At 37.2% G+C, this 22276-nt stretch overlaps 1 protein-coding gene across 1 annotated transcript in view; it reads left to right on the top strand.

The window, feature by feature from the left end:
• ROS1 (ROS proto-oncogene 1, receptor tyrosine kinase) overlaps nucleotides 1–20499 on the top strand; it is a 130493-nt gene extending 109994 nt beyond the window's left edge. The window contains 4 exon segments of the mRNA XM_027848575.1: nucleotides 401–498; nucleotides 1316–1519; nucleotides 1801–1807; nucleotides 20158–20499. Of these exon segments, the coding sequence (XP_027704376.1) occupies nucleotides 401–498; nucleotides 1316–1519; nucleotides 1801–1807; nucleotides 20158–20499 (651 nt within the window).
• The last annotated feature ends 1777 nt before the right edge of the window (nucleotides 20500–22276 follow it).

The following is a 22276-nucleotide window of genomic DNA, read 5'->3' as shown; positions in this document are numbered from 1 at the left end:
TCATAGATTTAGAGCATGGTTATCAGCTCGACTTATTATTTAAACTCAAGTTTAAATCTAGCCTTAGATACTATCTATGTGACCCTAGGCAAGTCACTTAACCTCTCTGTGTCTCAGTTTCCTCATTTGCAAAATGGAGATAGCAATAGCATTTACCTCACAGAGTTGTTGTAAAGATCAAATGAGTTAACTTGTGTAAAGTGCTGTGAAAACCTTAAAATGCTATAGAAATTCTAGCTATAATCATCATCATTATTATGTGTTGGCACAGATCGCGTACATTTAGTGAACCAATCATTCCACTCTTATTTGAATTCTAAGTCTTAATCACCAAGTCCTTTTTAGGAATTTTTTTGGGGGTAAAATCTTAGAAGTTATTGTTTCTCTTTATTTCCTGTAGTTCTGAGGTTCTATTCTCATTTTGGATGACCTTGTGAACATCTGTGAACATATTTCAAAAGGTTGTGTCCACTTAGAACAACTGCACTTCATCCACAGGTACAATGTTACCTGAATACCATTTGGCTATCAATCTACATGTATTTATTAGGAATGCTGGCCCCATGGTCTCACATCAGGTTTCAGTGAGTTATACAAGATTAATTTATTACTTAAATTTGTATTAGAATACAGATGAGTTCTCCCCAAAAGGTTTTTGTAGTGATTTATTTGACAATTCTCAAAGTGTACCCCTGTATGACCAGGGGTCCCTGAAACCCTAAGACAGCCTGAGAAGTCAAGATGTTATTTGCTAATTAAAATTGTCTTTCCTTTTCCAACTACATATCTGTGTGAGGCAAGATTTTCTTCATTACTTCTAACAAAACATCATATTGCAACAGATTGAATGCAGAAGCAGGTATGAGAATCCTACTGTCTTTGATTTGCAATAATTTATAAATTTCAATAATATATGAAACTGCTACTCTTCTCATGAAATTTTTAAAAATATGGTTATTTTTCATAAAAATATTTATATTAATAGGTAGTAGGTTCATTATTATTATTTTAAAATTAACTAACAAATATTTAAAACATTTATCAGTTTAGTTGTGTAATATGATAAAAATTGATAGATATGACCCACATAAACAAAAACTCTTTAGGGTCCTCAGGAATTTTTAAGAGTATAAAGGGGTCATAAGACCAAAAAGTTTGAGAACTGTTGGTCTATGTCCTAGTGAAGGTCAAGGCAGAAACTTGGCCTTGTTTTTTGGTGGAGTATTTTTCAAGGTGAGGCCTATGGATCCCAACTGCTGTATTAGCTCTCTGCTCTCATCATGGTTTATGTTCATGGTTTTCCATTCCACATCAGAAAACTGGCTACTTGAAACTGCCTTGTGTCAATGAAACACTATACCAGTCCATCCCAGATAGTGAAAATCAAGGACTTTGGACTTGCCAGAGACATTTATAAAAATGATCACTACAGGAAAAGAGGAGAAGGGCTACTCCTGGTCTATTGGATGGCTCCAGAAACTTTGATTGGTGGAATATTTACTACCCAATCAGATATACAGTAAGCATGGTGGCAAATTCCAATATGTTGAACTACAACAAATATCAGCAAAGACCAAAAAAAGTTGTAGAATGTTTGCAATGGAAGGGACTTTTGAAATCACTTCTAAAGCCCAATACTCTCATTTTACCTAGAGAAAAACAGGCTCTGAGATTGCCTGTAATTAGGAGTCTTCATACTTGTGGAAACCAGGGCATAATATATGCCCTCGTTATGTGGCATGAGACTTGTGAGAAGCTCAGAATATGCTTCACTGACTGGTAGGCTGGCGAGAGAAACAGGGTGCAGGTGAAAAAGAGCTCCCTCCATTCTGCCATCTTGTAGCTTTCTATTTTAAAAAATTATTCTTGCTAATTAGGTATAAACTGTCTCCATATTCCTAAAGATTACAAATATAGTTAGTTCCCAACTAATTGGTGCCCTTTAAATTTGGCGCCTTAGGCATTGTATACAGTAGGAATACCATTGGCTCTGGAACCTTAGGACCTGGCTTCAAATCCTACCTCTGAAACCTACTGCCTGTATGACACTGAATAAATTGTTCAGCCTTTCTGGGCTCTTGTTTCCTCATCTGTAAAATGAAGAATTTGACCTAGATGACCTCTAAGGTTCCTTCTAGCTCTAAATCTATGATCTTATCATTCATGAAAGCACCCTAGTTATGGTTCTGCCCTGAGCAATTAGGTGACTTTCCTGGATCACACAACTATTCAATGACAAAGGTGGGAGTCAAATTCAAGTCTCCTGATGTCCATCAAGTACTCTTTGTATTATATCACACTCTCTCCTGTTATAGCGGCAACATCAATCCTTCATTGCTAAAGTAAATAAAATGTGTATCTTTAATTTAAATTTGTCTATAATCTAGAGTTTGGAGCACATGATCAATATAAATTAGTGTGATATTTTAGGGGTGTGTGGTCACTGATTTAGTGGACACTAAAGTCATATATCTAAAAAAGGACAAGCTAAGTAAAAGGCCTGGAGTCAAGAAGACTCATCTTCCTGAGTTCAAATTCAGCCTCAGATACTTACTAGTGTGACCCTGGGCAAGCTACTTTAACCCTGTTTGACTCAATTTCCTTATCTGTAAAATGAAGAAGGAAATGCCAAACAACCACTCCAGTATCTCTGCCAAGAAAACCCCAAATGGGATCACCAAGAGTTGGACATAACTGAACAACTAACGGGTATAGTCTTCTGTTAAGTGTGATGAATTCACCACTGTCCATGGTGATAAGGGGAAAACAAATATATGTTAACTCCAAAAGACCACAAGCCCATTCATGTTGGTTTTCTGACCATTAAACCACTTACAAGATCAGTTAAAAATACGACATATTGAAGGAAAATGGGAATGTTTAGCCCAAAGAATTAAAGACCAAGGGAGAGACACAATAGGTGTTTTCAGGAATTTGAAGGGTTGTAATGTGGAAGAGGGAGGAGTCTAATTTTTATATGTCTCAGAGGACAAATTCAGAAGCAATAAGGCAGAGTTGCAGACTAGCCTATCTTGGTAGGATGTAAGAAAAAATTTCCTAACAATTATAGTTCCTTCAAGTGGAATAAGCTGCTTTCCCCATCACCAGAGGTCTTATCAGAAATATTATAGAAAAGATTCCTGTTTAGGTACATTTTGGATTAGATAATGTCTACGTCCGCTCTGGATTAGAGGTTCCTTCGAGTTTTTAGATTATGTTGACTTGCTTGAATTTCAGTAAGGTTTAAGCAGAACTGGGCCAATGCAAAATTGAAAAGTTTGGGGCATGCTTCACTGGAAAGGCAATGCAGAGTAATGGAAATAATACTGACTGGACCTGGAATCAAAAGACTTGAATTTGAGACTTGGCTCCGCTACTATCATGTAATTATAAACAAATCACTTCATCTCACTGAGCCTTAGCTTCCTCATCTATGAAATGGGAATAATACTTCAGCTTTTCTAATTTACCTTACCAGCTAATTAATCAGTTAATTACTTATAAGCAATAGATATGGTACAATGCAAATGTTAATTATAATTATCATTATCTTCTTCATCTTTATTATTACTATTATGATTGGTTCCAGGTTGTACCTTTTTTTTTAAGTTCCTAGATGATCATAGCTTAAAATCTCCACTTTATCCCTCACCTCCTAGAAGATCTGCACTTAACCGGTATCAAATTCTTATATTAATGATGTTAATTTCTGACCAGAGAAATTTTAGACATAAGTCAGATGGGGCCAATAGTTTTTTAATGACTCATGTCAGGCATTTGCCTGTTCTGCCTAAACACAAGGTCAACTTTGATTTTGAATTTCTTGCTAATCTTTTCAGGGAAAATTAGTTCAACTGCTACTAGGCAGATGTCCACTAGATGACATTTTGTCATTTTTTTCAAATTTCTGGCTCTAAGAAGAAACCCAGGTTGTTGTAATTTACATTTCTTTTCTCATTAGTGATTTGGAGCAGCCCTTCATGTGGTTGTTAATGCTTTCTGTTTCTTCTTTTGAGAATTGTGTGTTCTTATCCTTTGGCCTTTTATTGAGTTCTTGCTCTTAAATTAATTTTATGTTGGCATCTGTGTGAAAACAAACCACATTAAAATGGGATCCTATTGTATGAATAAGAATTGACTTTGTTTAATGATCTGATTTTGAAGAGTGGGACATAACTTGGGTGATGGACAACAATCAAGAAACACTTATTAAGCACTTATTATTCGAAAGGCACTACAGCAAAGCACTGGGCTTTTCCCAAGTGTTTCAAATAGAGACAGTGTGGACAGCACTTACAATCTTTTAGCACCAGAGAAAAATAGAACTTAGACTAAGAATAATTAATTAAAATATGAAGCTACCAGCTGGTGGTGGGCTGACAACTTTTTGCTCACCATAATTGAAGGTATGTTTCCTGTTGCTTGACATAAGTATCAATCAATTAATCAATCAATCAAGCTACACATTGATTAAGTGCCTACTATCTATTAGGTATCTAGGTGCAGTGGACAGAATGCCAGACCTGGAGTCAGGAAGATTTGAGTTCAGATCTGGCCTCAGGCACTTACTAGCTGTGTGACACTAGCCAAGTCACTTAACCCTGTTTGCTTCAGTTTTCTCATTTGTAAAATGAGCTGGAGAAGGAAATGGCAAACTACTCTAGTATCTTTGCCAAAAAAGTCCCAAATGGGGTCAGGAAGAGTCAGACGTGACTGAAACAACTCAACAACAACAACAAATTGTTGTGTCAGGCACTGTGTTAGGTGCTAGATATCAAAAGGCAAAAATGAAATAGTCCTTGCTCTCAAGAGGCTTGCATTCTCTGGGGTGGGGGTGGGGGGGTGGGGATATAGCATATACCTAAATAAGGAATGCCATTTTTGGATACCTGTTCCAAGTGTCAAAGTACTTGGTAGTAGCTCAGGTTATAACAAAGCCAAGATACTAAACAAGTCAGGAATTTCATATGAACTGAATATAAGTGACAAATGATCAGTGACTGTTACCAGGAGAATTCTCTACTATACAGTAATTGTTTCTTCAATAAGGAGAAGAGTAATGAATTATGGCCTGTTAATAAAAGGAAAGAGACACAGCTTTGAACTGAGGATGAACAAAGTTTCTTTTTTTTTTTTGTTTAGGCAACAGGGTTAAGTGACTTGCCCAGGGTCACACAGCTAGTCAGTGTTTTGTGTCTGAGGCCAGATTTGAACTCAGGTCCTCCTGAATCCAGGGCCAGTGCTCTATGCACTGTGCCACTTAGCTGCCCCAAGAACAAAGTTTCAATCCTACCTCTGGCACATCCTAGCATGATGACTGTTGGCAAATTACTCAAGGTCTCTGTGCCCCAGGCACAGATTTGAAGATTGAGGGTTGATCTACATTGGTAGAAGGAGTTCCTTTCCCAGGAGTTTGATGCATTAATAAAACCACAGGTCCAGGTATGGAGTGGGATAGGGGTGGAGGGATTTATTTAAATCATTCTAATGGGCAAGCACTAATTGGCTATTTTATGAACAAACTAAACGGAAGGTAATCAAGGAAAAAGCCATAGGCTGGGAATGGAGAGACCCGGCATCTAATCCCAGTGTCACCACTAACTCATTATGTGACCTTGGATTAATCATCTCACCCCTCTGGGATCAGTTTACTTGACTATAAAATGAAGATGTTGTATTAGATGATTTTAATATCTCTCCCAGTTTTAATATCCTATAAATAGAATAGGTTCCTGAATTTAACCAAGAAGATTTAGCCCAGAATAGTAATCATTAACAAGTATGAACACCTGTCATGTAACTAGTTCTTTATTAATTGATGGCCCCCCCCCAAAAAAAGCAACAATAACAACATAAAACTTGATTCTCTACCAAAAGGCATAGTCTTTGAGTGAGACAAAACAAGTACACTCGAAACAGTGAACCTGAGCCAATATATCAATACCACAAAGTCCATAAGGGTGAGGACAATGTCTTCTTTAGATTTTGTATCTCCTAGTTTGTTTGTTTGTTTGTTTGTTTGGCAAGGCAAATGGGGGTTAAGTGACTTGCCCAGAGTCACACAGCTAGTAAATGTCTGAGGCTGGATTTGAACTCAGGTCCTCCTGACTTCAGGGCTGGTGCGCTATCCACTGTGCCACCTAGCTGCCCCACCTCTAATGTCTTCTAATCCAGAGTTCTGGAAATAGAAGTCCTTCAGTATATATTTGGCATATTTTGAATGAATGCTGTTGAACAAATCTCCTACTTAAATGTGCATTATAGGTACATGTTGTTTAGTTGTTTTCATTCATACCAATTCTTCGTGACCATTTAGGGTTTCCTTGGCAAAGATACTGAAGTGGTTTGCCATTTCCTTCTCCAGCTCATTTTACAGATGAGGAAACTGAGGTAAACAGGGTTAAGTGACTTGCTCACACAACTAGTAAGTGTCTGAGGTTGGATTTGAACCCAGGTCTTCTTGACTTCAGGCTCAGTACTCTATCTACTGAGCTGCCTAACTGGAATAAGTAGTAGAGAGATGTATATTGTGTTTATTCTGACTTTGACTATGCTGTATATTTGGCAGATGAAGGATTTAAGCTAAAAGAAGCAGCATAGGTCAGTGGAAAGAAAATTGGACTTGGAGGCAAAAGATATAGATTCAAATCCTACCTCTACTCCTTGTTACCTGTATGATCTTGGTTAAGTCACTTAACCTCTTTCAATCTCCATTTTCTTATGTGCAAAATGAAGATTGCACTAACTGGCCTCTAAAGAGCCTTTCAAGCTATGATCTTTTAAAAGGTGATGGAACTGAGCATCTCTATTGTTCATTCTTTCAGAGAGAAATGTTTTGCTTACTGTACGTGTAGCTAGAATATTTGAACAATGTTTCAGAACATGCTTTTTTCTCTCCCTGAGTTTTAAAGCCTCTCTCTTATTGAGGGTTATGTGTTTCTCAGACTATGGAAATGGTCCTATCAGTCTTTAAACATTTCCTGTAAGCCTTCAAGGAAGACTGCCTATACAGACATCAAAACACATGTTTTGTAGCAGTACTGAAAGGATCAACTGTAGCCTTTTTGGAGAGGGAGGAAGAGTGAGGAGTAGAGGGATAAAGTATAGAGGACTCAGGATAAAAAATGTTTGAAGGTCTCTGATGTGGGGATAGATAAAAGGATTAAAAATAGAATAATTGAGAATGACATGAGTTTTCTATAGGTATCAACTTCATCACAATTTCACCTCTCTCACACACCTGGCAAATACCCAGAAATCAACATTGGAATTTAGTCATCCTACATCTTCACTCCGCCAATAGAGTTCTGTTGGCCACATTTCCCACAGTGTTGAATATAGTTTAACAAGCTTGTGTCATGGTTGTGAAAATACCATGAAAGTTATTTTTAAAATATCAGCATATTTAACCAATAAGGATCCCCTTCATAGGGAAAAGAGGTGCATTGGAAAGGTCATTGGCTCCAAAGTCTGAGGATTTACGTTCAAATATAATCTCTGATACTTCTTACTATGACCTTGGGCAGACCTCTTAAGCTCCCTGGGCCTCAGTTTCCTCAACTCTAAAATGAAGGGGTTGTGCTGGATGGCTTCTGAAGTCTTCTCCATTTCTCCATTTATAATTCTGTGTATAACTTAGTTCTGGAGCAGAAAAACCTACCCCATCCTAGGTTAGAGAGGATGCTTCTTAAAAAGTCAATAGTAAGTGATGGTAGTATTCTTTGTAGTTTTCATCTGTTCATTCATTAAGGAAATGTGGCATCACTGTCCCGACCTTTTTAAAAGTAGGTAGAAACAGAGACTTTCACTTCACAATTTCAAAGTCTGGCTGAATTGTACTATTAAAATATACCAAGAATGATAGCAAGTTCTTCCCAAGGCAACATGGTTCTGTGGGACTTCAGGAAGGGTTGAGATCCAATAGGAAAACAAAACAAAACAAAACATGAGATGAAATGCATCTGTAGTGGGTGCCATTCAAACTGGACCATGGCCTTAAGTTGTCATGATAAAGATTAACTCCTCTCTTGAAAGCACAGAGGAAGCAGCTCCGTTTTTATTTGAAGCCGTCCTCTAAGATCATATGCCCAGCTTAAAGGGCTGAAAGTCTGAATTGAGCCGTGCAGCACCTTTTTTTTTTCATGGGCTAAACACTCAGCACCTGGGGGCTCTCTCTGTCAGAGCAGTCAATCGCTTGTGGCTGCTTTGCTCAGCTATTAATGGAATGTGTGGCTTCTTGGCATTCCTGGCCCTCTATCCATGGCTTAGTTCAGGCAGTGGACAGCCCCAATCATCAATCCTCTCTCCGGCTTTTTAATTTGTACACCATCTAAACTACTCCTGAGAGGAAACAGGTTCAAAGGGCAAGCAGCTTCAATGGACAGTTCTTTGGGGGTCTGTGGTAGACTTACATCACGGTGGCAAGGAAACCTGCTGAAGAGTCCTGAGGCGCAGCAGGCAACAATAAGACAATGAAGGGGTTGGGTGTTTGTCTTTTAGCTCATCAAAAGAAATTTACTTCTACAGGGTGGTAGTGTCTTTCTCTAAATGGATGAAATGACTGGAAAAGTCCTTTGAGTCTATAAACACTCTGGCTTGTGGTTTATTTAAATGCCAAAATAACCATCCACCCTGTTAAATAATAGTGACTTACACAACACTATTTCTGTGGTGTTCTAAATACTTTTATTAATAGGCTTCATTAAATACATAAAGTAATCTCACAGGCAGCGTGTGAATGCCAGGTACCTCAATTTTGTGATTCAAAAATTGTGGGCTCATAGGATTACAGAGCTAGGCCCGGAAGAGACTTTACAGGTCATTTGTTACAACCCTCCTGTTATAACTGAGGAAGCTTAGGTATAGAGAGATAGGGTGACTTACCCAAGGTCACATAGAGCTAAGATCTGAACCCAGAGACATTAACTTAATGCCACTGTATTGTCATTGACATAGTGGAAGAAAAGTTAGATAGTTATTTTGATAACTTGGGAATGGCTTTTAAACCAAAGCATATTTTTCAGGCAACAAATTAATATACATTCATTCACCCATTCAATAAATTTTTAGAGAGCTTCCTGGGTAAAGAATACTATGCTGGGTCCTGGGGAAATGGTGAAGATTAGATCAGACTTGATCCCTTCCTCCAGGAACAGTGTGGAAGGAGGATAAGATAGAAATGGTACAAAGTGCTGTATGAGGTGTGAGAGAGAAGAGCTGGTCACAGAACTACATCACTAATGATATCAGGTCAGTGCTGAAGCTACTAGCCTTATTGCCGAATAACGGACAAGAATGTAGACATCTAGTCATGGATAGTGATCTAATTTAGGGCCACTATTCAGTGAATACCTAAGAGTGATTTTCATAAATAAAATCCCTCATGATAAGTACCATATATGAAAGCATCATGGATTTGTTATGGTACAGTAGAAAGAGAATTGGAGGGAGTCAGAAAGCCTGGATTTAAATCCTGTATCTGCCACTTACTCCCTATGTGACACCAAAAAAAGTCAATTAACTTCTCTAGGCCTGAATTTCTGCATCAATAAAATGAGGACATTGGGCTAGATGATCTTTCTAAATTCTCTTCCAGCTCTAAATCTATAACCTATGAAAGTGATATGTTTTGCTTAATTTACTTTAAAGCTATTCAAGAAAACTAAATGCTTTCCAGGATTATGGAATTCTAAAGAGTTACTTTTTAGTCTCTAATTTATATTATATTGATCGAGGTCATAAGGTTAAGTAGCCATTTCTTGATGACTTGACCAAATGCTTTCTTCCTAAATTTGCTAGTAACATAAAACTGAGAGGATCAGCTAGAGTACTTGATGACAGTCAGGATTCAAAAAAGATCTTGACAGATTACAACAGTTGGATCAACCCAACTAAATTGAAAGTCTTGCTCTTGGATTTAAAGAAACGTCTTCGAAAGTATAAAGGGTGAAGAAGTGTACCTATGGAGCAGCTTGTCTGAAAATGATCTAGAAATTTTAGTGGACCACTAGGTCAATATGAGTAAATGATATGATACGGAAGCCAAGAACATATCTCTCCTGATTGAATGAGAGACTCTTTTCTGGTTGTTGTTTTTTTTTTTTTTTTAGTACTTAGCACAACACCTAGAATGGAGTAAGACAGTGGTTCTCCAAGTATGGCCCCAGGATCTCTGGTACTCCTACAACCCTTTCAAGAGGCCCAAGAAGTCACAACCATTTTAACAACAGGTTATTATGAAGATCAAATTAGGAAATAGTTGTAGAGTGCTTAGCATATAATAAGTGCTATATAAATATTAGCTGCTACTATTATTATTTCTCTTTGCACATTACTTTGTATAAATAAAAATATAATATAACTATAAGTCCTGAACAAAGGGAATTATATAGACATAGCCCCTGACCTTACAATCTAAAATAGACATGAGTGAGGGAAATTTGGTTGTTATTGTGTTTTTTTTTTTAAAGAGGACTGTTATGAAATAAGTCTAAATGGAAATTTGGTTGCTTAATCAAAACCAACTATTAAATCAACAAATTGGGCTCTGGTAATACCATTAATTAAATTTCCCCAGCCAGTATGATGAAATTGTTTCTATCATAGTGAGCAATAGACTGGGAGGTAGAAAATTGCTGTCTGGTTCTTTGCAACATCACTTTGATGATCAGCTTGACACAGAAAATAGTCAAGTATTGGTACTTCTTCATGTGCTGGTAGATAGATAGATAGATAGAGAGAGAGAGAGAGAGAGAGAGAGAGAGAGAGAGAGAGAGAGAGAGAGAGAAAGAGAGCTAGAAAAAAATTTATTATGTGCCAGGCACAGTGCCAGTATCACAGGAGGGAAAGATACCTTGGAGCAAATCAGCAATACCAGTATTCTACCTTCCAGAAATGCTTCTGGGCAGATGTACTGATCACTAAAGCAAATAAACTACAAGTATTCTTGAAATGGACTGAAGATAAAAAAGGTCCAGGTGTAAAAAGCAATTTGTAATCAATTAAATACTGAACAAGTTGCCCCCCAAATACCATAACAATAATCCATATATTGTCTTTTTGATTATCACAAAGCCTCTGACTCAATTCTATGCTCATAGCTTGTTCATATACTGCAAATGTATATATGTCCAAGAATACTCTTGTAAGAATACCAGAGCATTTGATACCCACATGGAAAACTTATATATTTAAAACATGCCTTGGAAAAAAATGGTAAGGAAAATTTATATATATAGATATTTTTGTACACATAGGTCTTTGTTCTTTTTCTTTTATCTCTTTGAAATATGGTAGTGGTGTTGCTGGGTCAAAGGATAGGTAGTTTTCAGAAGTTTAATAGCCCTTCGGGAATAGTTCCAATCATTCTCCAGAATGGTTGGTCCAGTTAGCAACTCCCCTCCCTTCCACTCCCATAGCACATTAGTATTCCACTTTTGGTCCAGTATTTGTCATTTTGGTTTTCTGTCATGTTAACCAATCCAATTGATATGAGGTGGCACCTCAAAGTTGTTTTAATTCACATTTCTCTAATCAATAATGATTTGTGCAGTTAGGTAGTGCAGTAGATAGAGTGTTGACCTTGAAGTCAGAAAGACTCCCCTTTCTGAGTTCAAATGTGGCCTCAGCCACTTATTAGCTGTGTGACACTGGGCAAGTCACTTTACTTTGCCTCAGTTTCCTCATCTGTAAAGTGAACTGGAGAAGGAAATGACAAAGCACTGCAGTATTTTTGCCAAGAAAAAAACAAATGGGTTCAAAGAGAGTTGGACACAACTGAAATGACTGAAAAACAATAAATCAATAGTGATTTTGAGCATTTTTATAAGACTATAGATAGCTTTGATTTCTTCTTCTGAAAACTATTTGTTCATATCCTTTGACTCTTTATCAATTGGAAAATGTGCTCTTTTCCCCAAACCTTCTCCAATGTTTATTATTTTCCTTTTATGTAATCTTTGACAATTTGATGGATAAGGGATGGAATCTCAGAATTGCTTTAATTTGCATTTCTCTAATTATGAGTGATTTGAAGCATTTTTATATAGCTATAGATAGCCTGGGTTTCTTCTCTTGAAAACTAATTATTGATATCCTTAGACCATTTGTCAGTTGGAGACAGATTATTAACTTCACAACTTTACCAAAAATATGCTTGTGTCTTTGTCTTCCCACAACACCTCTAACATTGATTGTTCCTGTTTTTTTCTTTGTCACCTTTGCCAAATTTCAGGATGTGAAGTAAATACTCAGAATGGTTTAATTTGCATTTCTCATACTATTAGAAATGTGGAGCATGTTTTCGCGTGTTCACTTATAGTTAGCAATTCTTTGCAAAACTGGACATATTTTTAAATAACTTCTCTATTGGGGAGTGGCCCTTAGTGTTACATAGTTATGTCAATTCCCTATATATTTTGGATATCAGATTTTGATTACAGTTGGTGAAAATTTTTATTTTAGTAAGAATTTTACCCTTATCCATTGTGAAAGATACCTAAACTTATTCTTTTCTATTTTTTTTTTATGCTGAGATCTTTTGTATTTAGCTTAAATACCTATTTGGAATTTTTGTGATATGTGGTATAAGGTGCTTATCTAATCCTAATTTCTGCTAATTTGCTTTCCTGATTTCCCATCAGTACTTATCAAAAACAAAACCCTATCCTCAGTAATTTATATTCTTGGGTTTATCAAAAGCTAGGCTAATGTTTGAAATTTCTTCTCTTTCTTGCTCCTTTAGCTTGTCACTGATCTATTCTGTTGTTTTTTTATTAATGTATTTATTTTTAGTTTTCAACATTCACTTCCACAAGATTTTGAGTTCCAAATTTTCTCCTCATCTCATCCCTACCCCTAACCCAAGATGGCATGCATTCTGAATACCCCTTCCCCTAATTTGCCCTCCCTTTTATCTCCCCCCCTTCTCTAATCCCCTTTCCCTTCAATTTTCCTGTAGGGCAGGATAGATTTCTATACCTCATTTCCTGTATATCTTATTTCCCAGTTTCTGCTGTTGTTTATAACCACTATCAAATAATTTTGATGACAATTGCTTTACAATAAGGATCTGGCAATACTATATCTCCTCCATTAGCTCTTTTCACTTATATATTCCTTGATATAATGAACATTTATTTTTCCCAAAGCATTTTTTCCATATTCTACAAAATATTACCTCTGCAATTTGATTGGTAGAGTACAAAATCTGTAAATTAATTTAGGTAGTATTGTTATTTTTATAGTATTGACACAGCCCAATTATGAGGATTGACTAACTCTACAATTATTTGTCTCCCTTTATTTCTGCAGAATATTTTGTAGTTGTATTCATATAAATCTGTAATTGCTTTGTATTTATATGTTTTTAGTTATTTTGAATTAAATTTATGTGTTTCTGTTTTTTTGTTAGTAGCATATAGAATGCAGATTATATTTTCGGATTTATTTTGCATCCTGCTAACTTAATGAAGCTATTCCTCAATTTGTTTTCTTTGTTGATTCTCTAGGATTTTAAAAGTATATGATTAGGTAATTTATGAATGGGGATAGTTTTGTATTTTTGCTGCTTTTTACACTATTTATTTTGCTCTCTTGTCTTATTGTGATAAATCACTCTTGATCCTTTATTTAAATTAATTTAACTACACTGTATCATAGGTTTAGGACTAAAAAAGACCTTGTTGCTCAATTATACCAACCTCCCTAATTTTATGGAACAAGAAATAAGAAGATATAGCTGACTAAAGAAAAAAATACAGTAGTGGGAATTATTGAATTATTGATTTTGAGTGAAGACAGATCCACAGAGAACCATGAACCAGAGAGTAATTCTGGGGACTTCTCTTGTAAAAGGAGGGTGACCCAGATGCTTCTGTGGTTCATGGTCTATCTGTCTTACCTCCTGAACCAAGCTATAAGTTCCTTGAGAGCAAAGATGGTCCCTTTTCATCTTTATATTCTTAGCTTTGAGGATAGCATCATATACTCTGGGATACTCCCCAAATCCTCTCTGATGTGGCATGTACATGAGTTTAAGCCAGAGCAAAAGTTAAGCTAAGAAGGCAAGATCATTGTCCTCCTTTCCATAGTTATGTCTTTGTTAGGCCTTCTCCAGCTCATTTTATAGATGAGGAAACTGAGGTAAACAAGGTTAAGTGACTTGCCCAGGGTCACACAGCTAGTAAGTGTCTGGGGCCAGATTTGAACTCATGAAAAGGGGTCTTCCTGACTCTAGGCCCGGCACTCTATCCACTGCACCACCTAGCTGCCCCAAAATGCTTCTGATGAATGTAGATGGCTGGGCAGGTTGAGAAGTTGGTCAGTGGTGCTTGACTCATTGTCATCAACCATACTATCTATGGGATTTTCTTGGCAAAGATACTGGAATAGTTTGCCATTTCCTTCTACAGTGGATTAATGCAAACAGAGGTTAAGTGACTTGCTCAGGGTCACACAGCTGGTAAGTGACTGAGTTTGAATTTGAACTCAGGTCTTCCTGACTCCAGGCCCAGTGCTCTACCCACTGAGTCATGTAGTTGCTCCCAAGTCTCTCTCTATACTAGAATAAAAATCAGAGTGTGATAAGGGCATATGAGAGTTACAAATTCTATGAGAGATCTTGAAAGAGAAAGAGATCACTTCTAGGAGAGGGGATATGATTGAAGAGAACCTTATGCCTAGAAATAACAAATAAAACGAAAGACAGATTCCATATTTGTAAAAGAAGAATTTTCTGACTGGAAATAGCAACACAATCCATTTATAGGTGAGACCACAGCCAACAAAGGCATTTAACAAGATGGAATCTATTGAATTGCACATTATTACTTTTGAAATGTGGTAAGCAGTATAAAGAGAAAATGTCTCATGGAAAGACTTGTTTTTTAAAGGACACAGGAGTATTTAGATTATAGAGAACCATATTGCCACATATATTCTGTGGTCCTACTGACCTAATAGGGTGGAAGAGGGGGATGGGGAGAAAGGATTAATAACATATCTGTATATCAAGTAAAAATATCCTGGTGACTTCATCCTCACATTTGTGTAAACATCACCTCATCAGTCCCAGATACTTCTACAGGAAACAAATCTAAATGCTCCTCGGCCATTCTAAACATAGCTAGTCAGCTGGCATATGTCTCGTCTGTAAATATCCAGGGTTACTTGGAAGTCTTTATTTTGATATTTCCCTCTTAGGCATGGACTCCAGAAGTACATTCAGCCTTTGGTCAGAACATCTTTTTATAAGGCAACTTGACCTGCAGACTTTCTATGAAGTGGATTTAAGGGAAAGAAAAGAGAAAAAAGGGGGAAGGGCAGGGAGAATAAGGGGAAGAAAATGCCTCTCCAACTCTTTGTGCAATGAGGAGCAATGCTGATTGCTGAAAGCTTTGCTGGGGTTGAATTACCAATGTTGGTGCAAGCACTCTGAACCCATGAAGTGGTTAGCTAATGGTTTTCCTTCCATGTCCAGTATTAGAGTGTTTTAATCTCCTTTTCTTAACCTTTCTTTGTGTCATGGACCCTTTTGGCAGTCTAGTGAAACCTGTGGACCCCTTCTTGGAATAAGGTTTTCAAATGCATAAAATAAAATACATAGGTTACAAAGGAAATACAAGATTTATTTTAAAAAAATGCATTTTTCCCAGGCTAAGAACTTTTGCTGTAAGAAATTTCTCCAGCTTTATTAATTCTTCTCACATTGACTAATGCTATATCAACAAATAGCTAATTTGCAAAAATATGTTGCATTGCAAGCTTGTCTTCAAAATTCCATCTTTCTTCATGTCCAATCCTATTTTTTTAAAGAATAGTCTTTCTGCTTTCTGACCCTGGGACCCTGGGAACTTTCTTCCCTTACTTCTCCTGATGATTTCCTATGTATTATACTGTTTACACCGTATTACCAAATTACTCTTGAATCTTTATTTAAATTACTCTAATTACACCAAATCATCAGTTTAGGACTAGAAAAGACCTTGTTTTTCAAATATACCAACCCCCTAATTTTACAGATCAAGAAATGAAGACCTAGAGAGGTTAAATAATTGCCAAAGATCATACAAGTAGTAAGAGGTAGAGCCAGAAATTAAACCGAGGTTCTTTAACTCCCAATATAGCATTCTTTCTTGTGTACCATGATGCATATTTTGACAATTATGTAAGTACGATAATAGATTGGACTGAACTAATGTTACTTAGGGATAAGAGGTGAGGTGGCACCAGCTAGACATGGCAGCTGACTAAACAGTGGTATGGGGAGTAGGTAGGAATATCCTAGCTCAGTGGTTTTAAACTCAAACAGAAAAGGAACCACTAAACCATATATGTTGACTTGCAAAGCAACATATTAACATTATCTGTGTCCCATTATATTTTTGTTTTCTTTGTTCAGTATTTCACAATTAAATTTTAATCTAGTTCAGGTTGCACTTGAGTGGTGTTGGCCATATGGGCCTACAGAAAGTGTATTTGATACTTCTGTTCTGTAGTATTTGAATATGAGTATTCATACTACTTGAAATACCCTACTCTGATGGTTGGGGAAATGCAACGGATAAAAATGAAATGCAATTTTAAAAAGTTGTCAGATACTTATTCTGTGTACTTTATATTATGCTAAGCACTGGGGATTGACTGTTGCTCCAAGAAGCTGGGCTATCCCAGCAAATATTGGGTCTTCTGTCACTGGAAGGGTGAAAAATCGCTTGCTGGTCATGATATAGCCGAAATTGCTGTAAAGGGACAGGTTGGAGCAGAAGCCTCAGAGGTCCTTTGCAACTCTGTGTGGATTCACAATCTAGTAGAAGTCAAATCCTAACATAAAGGTATGAGAGGTCTAAACTGAATGGCATGGTTCTTGGAGGAGGTAGCAGTTGACCTGGAATTGACATTGGGCAATAGCAAGTAGTCTGCTTTGCCTGGAAAGTAGAGTCTCTCTCTCTCTCTCTCTCAATATGTTATTTATTTATTTATTTATTTTAGGCAACTGGGGTTAAGTGACTTGCTCAGGGTCACACAGCTAGAAAGTGTCAAGTGTTTGGTCTGAGGCTGGATTTGAACTCAGGTCCCCCTGACTTTGGACTTTTCTTTTCCCCTTCTATGTTTTGGGGTAGTCAGTCACTCAGTCAATAAACATATATGAAGTGCCTACTATGTGCCAGGCACTGTGCTGAGCACTAAGAATACAAAAAGAGGCAAAACTGGGGTAGCTACGTGGCGCGGTGGATAGAGCACCAGCCCTGAAGTCAGGAGGACCTGAGTTCAAATCCGGCCTCAGACCAAATACTTGACACTTACTAGCTGTGTGACCTTGGGCAAATCACTTAACCCCAATTGCCTTAAAAAAAAAAAAGAGGCAAAACACAGTCCCTGACCTCAAGGAGATCACAATCTAAGAAGGAGGGTTGTGTGTGTGTGTGTGTGTGTATAAGGGGGGGGGGGCAGCTAGGTGGCACAGTGTATAGAGGGGAAAAGAAACCTGTTACTAAGAATAAAGATATGGAAGAATGATGATAATAACAAGTCCTTTGGTATTATAGTGAGTTTGTTATTCAGATTTGGAGCCTTAACTAGAAAATTGAAGGGTAAGATGTCATTTCTTCGTTCCTCTATGATTTTTTCATGCTCTAAAAAAAAGTTCCATTTTATTTCATTGGAAAGGGGAAGTTGGTACTCATTACATTCAGAATTGTAGAGCAGAATAATGAACAGTAAGTATCCTTTGGATGTTCTAAATGCTGGGAAGGTAGTTAGAAAGAAAAGATGCTATCTATCATAGCATCTCAAAGTCCTTAAAGATCATCTAATCGAGCAGTGTCAAAGAAACAACTGCCCATGGGCGGGGGGTGGGGAGGGTGGGTCGGGCAGCTAGGTGATGCAGTGGATAGAGTACCGGCCCTGGGAACAGCAGGACCTGAGTTCAAATCCGGCCTCAGACACATGACACTTCCTAGCTGTGTGTCCCTGGGCAAGTCACTTAACCCCATTGCCTAGCCAAAAAAAAAAAAACCACAACACACAACTGCCCGTGGAGTCCACAACACTCCAGAGTGGGCCTGAACCAGATTAAAATGTAATTGGGAAATATTTAACAAAACAAATAAAAATACATCAAAACATAGGTAATGTTAACATGTGGTTTTCTAAGTCAATATGTAGCCCCCCCAGGGATCCTTATGTATGATTTATTGGCTCCTGTTTCTATTTGAGTTCATCTTGTTTCATTACAGAGATGAGAAAAATGAGGCCAGAATAGGTAGGTAGATGGTTTGCTCTAGACCAAACAAATTGTTCCCTATTGCAATATTAGCAGGATTATCAGATTTTTAATGACTATCACCTTTGAGATCATCACTTCTTTTAAATGGTAAGTTGTTTTTCTTTCTTTGTCTAGTTAGGAAAATCAGAGGCAGGAAAACATTGATCCAAGTCAGTTATCCCCATTTTCTTCTCTCACTCATTCATTCAACAAATAGCTTTTTAATTTACTGAAACTGCAGAAGTCTGTGTGTAATAAAAACTCTACCACCTGTTCTAACAGAAATCATTATATTAATATAAGAATAGAGTCACCCAGCCCAATATCCATCTCAATTCAATTTCAACTGTGTACATAGCACTGTGCGTAGCTGGGTGGCTCAATGGATAGAGTGCCAGGCCTGGAGTCAGGAAGATTCTTCTTTCTGAGTTCAAATCTAGCCTCAGACATTTACTAGCTGTGTGACCCTGGACAAGTCACTTAACCCTGCTTGCCTTAGTTTCTTCATGTGTAAAATGAACTGGAGAAGGAAATGGCAAACTACTGCAGTATCTTTGCTAAGAAAATCCCTAATGAGGTCACGAAGAGTCAGACATGACTGAAATGACTGAAAAACAGCACTGTGCTAGGTGATATAAAATTTACACCTACTAGTGAATCTGGGCTAAAATCAGTCACAGAAAAAAAATGTGAGGTAGGTAACATTGTCTATACCTACCCAACTACCAGGTGTCATTTTTTGCTCCTCTGGAATCCTCAGTACAGCACCCTGTCCAGGTCTAGTCTCCCAGTATTCTTCAATCCTATTCCTTCAGAACTTATCTAGCCTATGTCCTGTTCCTAAATCTTTTAAAAGGACTAACTTGGTTAGCTCCCCTTAATTAATTAAACAACATGATGTTATATATGTTTTATATGTTGCTAAGGCCAGGATATATTTGCATTAAAAAAAAAATGAACTCAGGGGCAGCTAGGTGGCGCAGTGGATAGAGCACTGGAGGACCTGAGTTCAAACTGAGCCTCAGACCAAACATTTGACACTTACTAGCTGTGTGACCCTGGGCAAGTTACTTAACCCCAATTGCCTGAAAAAAAAAAAATGAACTCCTAGAGAGGGCAACGCCTTAATCCAAAGCAATGCTTCTTTTTGATGGGAGTTTGAGACTGTGGTGGGATGGTAGGGGAGAGATGTATTGGATGGGGGTGGGGGCTTCTCAGTGGACTTTATTTTTTCAAAAATTTTATTTTATTTTTAATTTATGAAATAAAACAAGCATTTCCATAACATAGTAGAATGAAAAACAGATGATTGCACATGAAACTGCAAATGGATCATGTACAATTTACTATTCCTTTTAAATATGTAACAAAATTATCACATAAATTTCTTTTTTTTCTTTTTTTCTTCCCTCCCTCCAACCCTAAAGATGGCTACCATAGAAACAATTATACATATATGTATATATATATATATGTGTGTGTGTATGTGTGTGTGTATGTATAAGTGTGTGTGTAAAATCATTCTATGCAAACTTCTATTTATCAGTTCTTTCTTTGGATGCAGATAGATTATTTCTTCATATGTCCTTATAATTAATTTGTATATATAATAATCAAAATGACTTATTCGCTCAATGTCATTCTTAAAACAATAGTACTGTTACTGTATACAATGTTCTCTTGGTTCTGCTCATTTCACTCTTCATTATTTCATGCAAGTCTTTCCATGTTTTTCCACAATCATTTTTATGATCATTCTTAGTGCACTTTAAACCATACCATATAAGTAACTGTCCACTTAATAATATGGCACTACTTTAAGTACTAACTTGGCTTTTACATCTTCTGGCTAATGAGTAACACTTCCTCCCTCCCCTGTGCTAAATTAATAGCAGAATTCTTTCAAAAAAATTTCGATAGGTGAAGATGGTAATGTGTTTTATGCTGATTCAGCTGATATGCTTTTAATCGCTTCCATGAAAACCAAGGACAAGAAAGGCCTAAATTACATGGTATTAGCTAAAGAATGCACCCAAGATCAACCAGATTCAGAAAGTCCTCTTAACTCAGTAGAAATGGTATCCTTTGACCTTAGGAAAGAAGAGAAGGAATCACACACAGACAAAGAAATCTGCCAAGATAAACAAGTGGCTGACTGCCCTCTTCTTGGCAAGCCTGAGAACATGAACTATGTTCATCTCACTCACAGTGATTGTGAAGATGGGCCCGATTAATATCAACTACATTTGGGAAATGTGGGTTTCAAGATATTTAGTCCCATTAATCTGGAACTTAATGAAAGCTTCAATTCTAGCAGACAGGGAGGAGTCATGATTTAGAACTGGGAACTAAAAGTAGAAAGTTCCCGAATCCTAATCTTGGCTCTGATGTTCATTCTTGCCGAGATCTCAGGAATGCCGTGTACCATCCCAACTGCTTAACCCTCACTGCAACAGAGAGGATGAATTACTAAGCATTTGGAAAGCAGTTGGAGGACAAAAAAAAAAAAAATCACAAGATTGGAAGGGATTTTCAGAAGTCAATTAATCTTAGACTATTCCCTAACCTTTCGGCAGGACTGCACCAAAATAACTTCCTGGCAAAACACTATATGTGCTAAGGAATCTTAAAGGAAGGTGACCCCCAAATAATGACTATATATGGGGATGGTATCTAGAAGAAGTGAATGTCTACATAGAGGAGGATTCCAAAGGAAGAAGGGGAGGAGCCCATGAAGCTCTGTTCCTCCTAAAAGGAAGGATTGTTAGTCTCAAAACAAAAAGTGGGATATCCATTTGCAAATACGTTATTTAAGGCTATTATCTTATTTACCACAATAATTTTCTCCGTCCTACCCAGGCTGAAAACTTACATAGTGATCTTTCTTGTTTTGCAAAAATTCTGCTCCCTGACTTTTTACAGTTTTGGAAGTTAAATGATAAATATAAAGAAATCTTCAATTTTTGCATGTGCTTTTATAAATAAAATATTTAAATTTCTACTTGGGGCCAAATGAGTTATATTGGAAACCTTGTACTATAAATTCAGCTGATTCAATCTATGGGAGGCAGCCATGGGATAGAATCGGAAGATATTGGCTCTACTATCTTGTATGGTCAAGTGTGGACAAGTCTCTAAACATCTTTGGGCCTCAGTTTCTTTATTTGTAAAATGAAGGGGAGGTGGAATAGATGACCTCCAATGTCTCTTTCCTGTTATAAATTTATGATCTTATGATCCTAAGTGGGCAGCTAGATGAATAGAGTGCCAGACCCTGGTCAAATCACTTAATCTTGTTTGCCTCAGTTTCTTTATCTGTAAAATGAATTGGAGAAGGAAATGGCAAACCACTCCAGTATCTTTGCCAAAGAACCACAAATAGGGTCACAGAATGTCAGACATGACTGAAAAATGACTGAACATGATCCTAAATCTTTTTGCTGTTATTTATAATCTGTGTGACCTTAGGCAAATCACAACCTCTCTTAGACTTTAATTTCATCACTCATAAAAATGATTGGGCTATCTTGGATGATCTTTTATTTTGCTGATGCTGTTCAGTCAGCTCAGGGTCAAATAGTAAGTATCTGAGGCTGCAGGAAACTGAGTCTTTCTGATTTCAGGCCTGGCACTCTATCCACTGTGTCACCTATCTGATCTTTCATGGTCTTTGCAATTCTCAATCCTGTGATCTCTGATCATCTAGAAATTACTATATAAAATAAAGCTAGGGGGCAGTTAGGTGGTGCAGTGGATAGAGCACTGGCCCTGGAGTCAGGACGACCTGAGCTCAAATCTAGCCTCAGACATATAACACTTACTAGCTGTGTGACCCTGGGCAAGTCACTTAACCCCATTGCCTAGCTAAAAAAAAGAAAGAAAGAAAAATTAAGCTAGAAATGGGGGCAGAGGGAGGGAAGAATCTATCAGAGAAAATCTAATTTGACTTTTTGAAATTAGCTCTTTAGGCTTTAGACCCTCACCCTCTTTATGATCAGTTCTGGAAAGGCA

The sequence above is a fragment of the Vombatus ursinus genome, unplaced genomic scaffold (genome assembly GCF_900497805.2).
Source record: "Vombatus ursinus unplaced genomic scaffold, bare-nosed wombat genome assembly UNPS02006779.1, whole genome shotgun sequence".
Lineage (NCBI taxonomy): Eukaryota > Metazoa > Chordata > Mammalia > Diprotodontia > Vombatidae > Vombatus > Vombatus ursinus.
The sequence above is the reverse complement of the archived record's forward strand: the minus strand, read 5'-3'. Positions and strand labels throughout refer to the sequence as shown.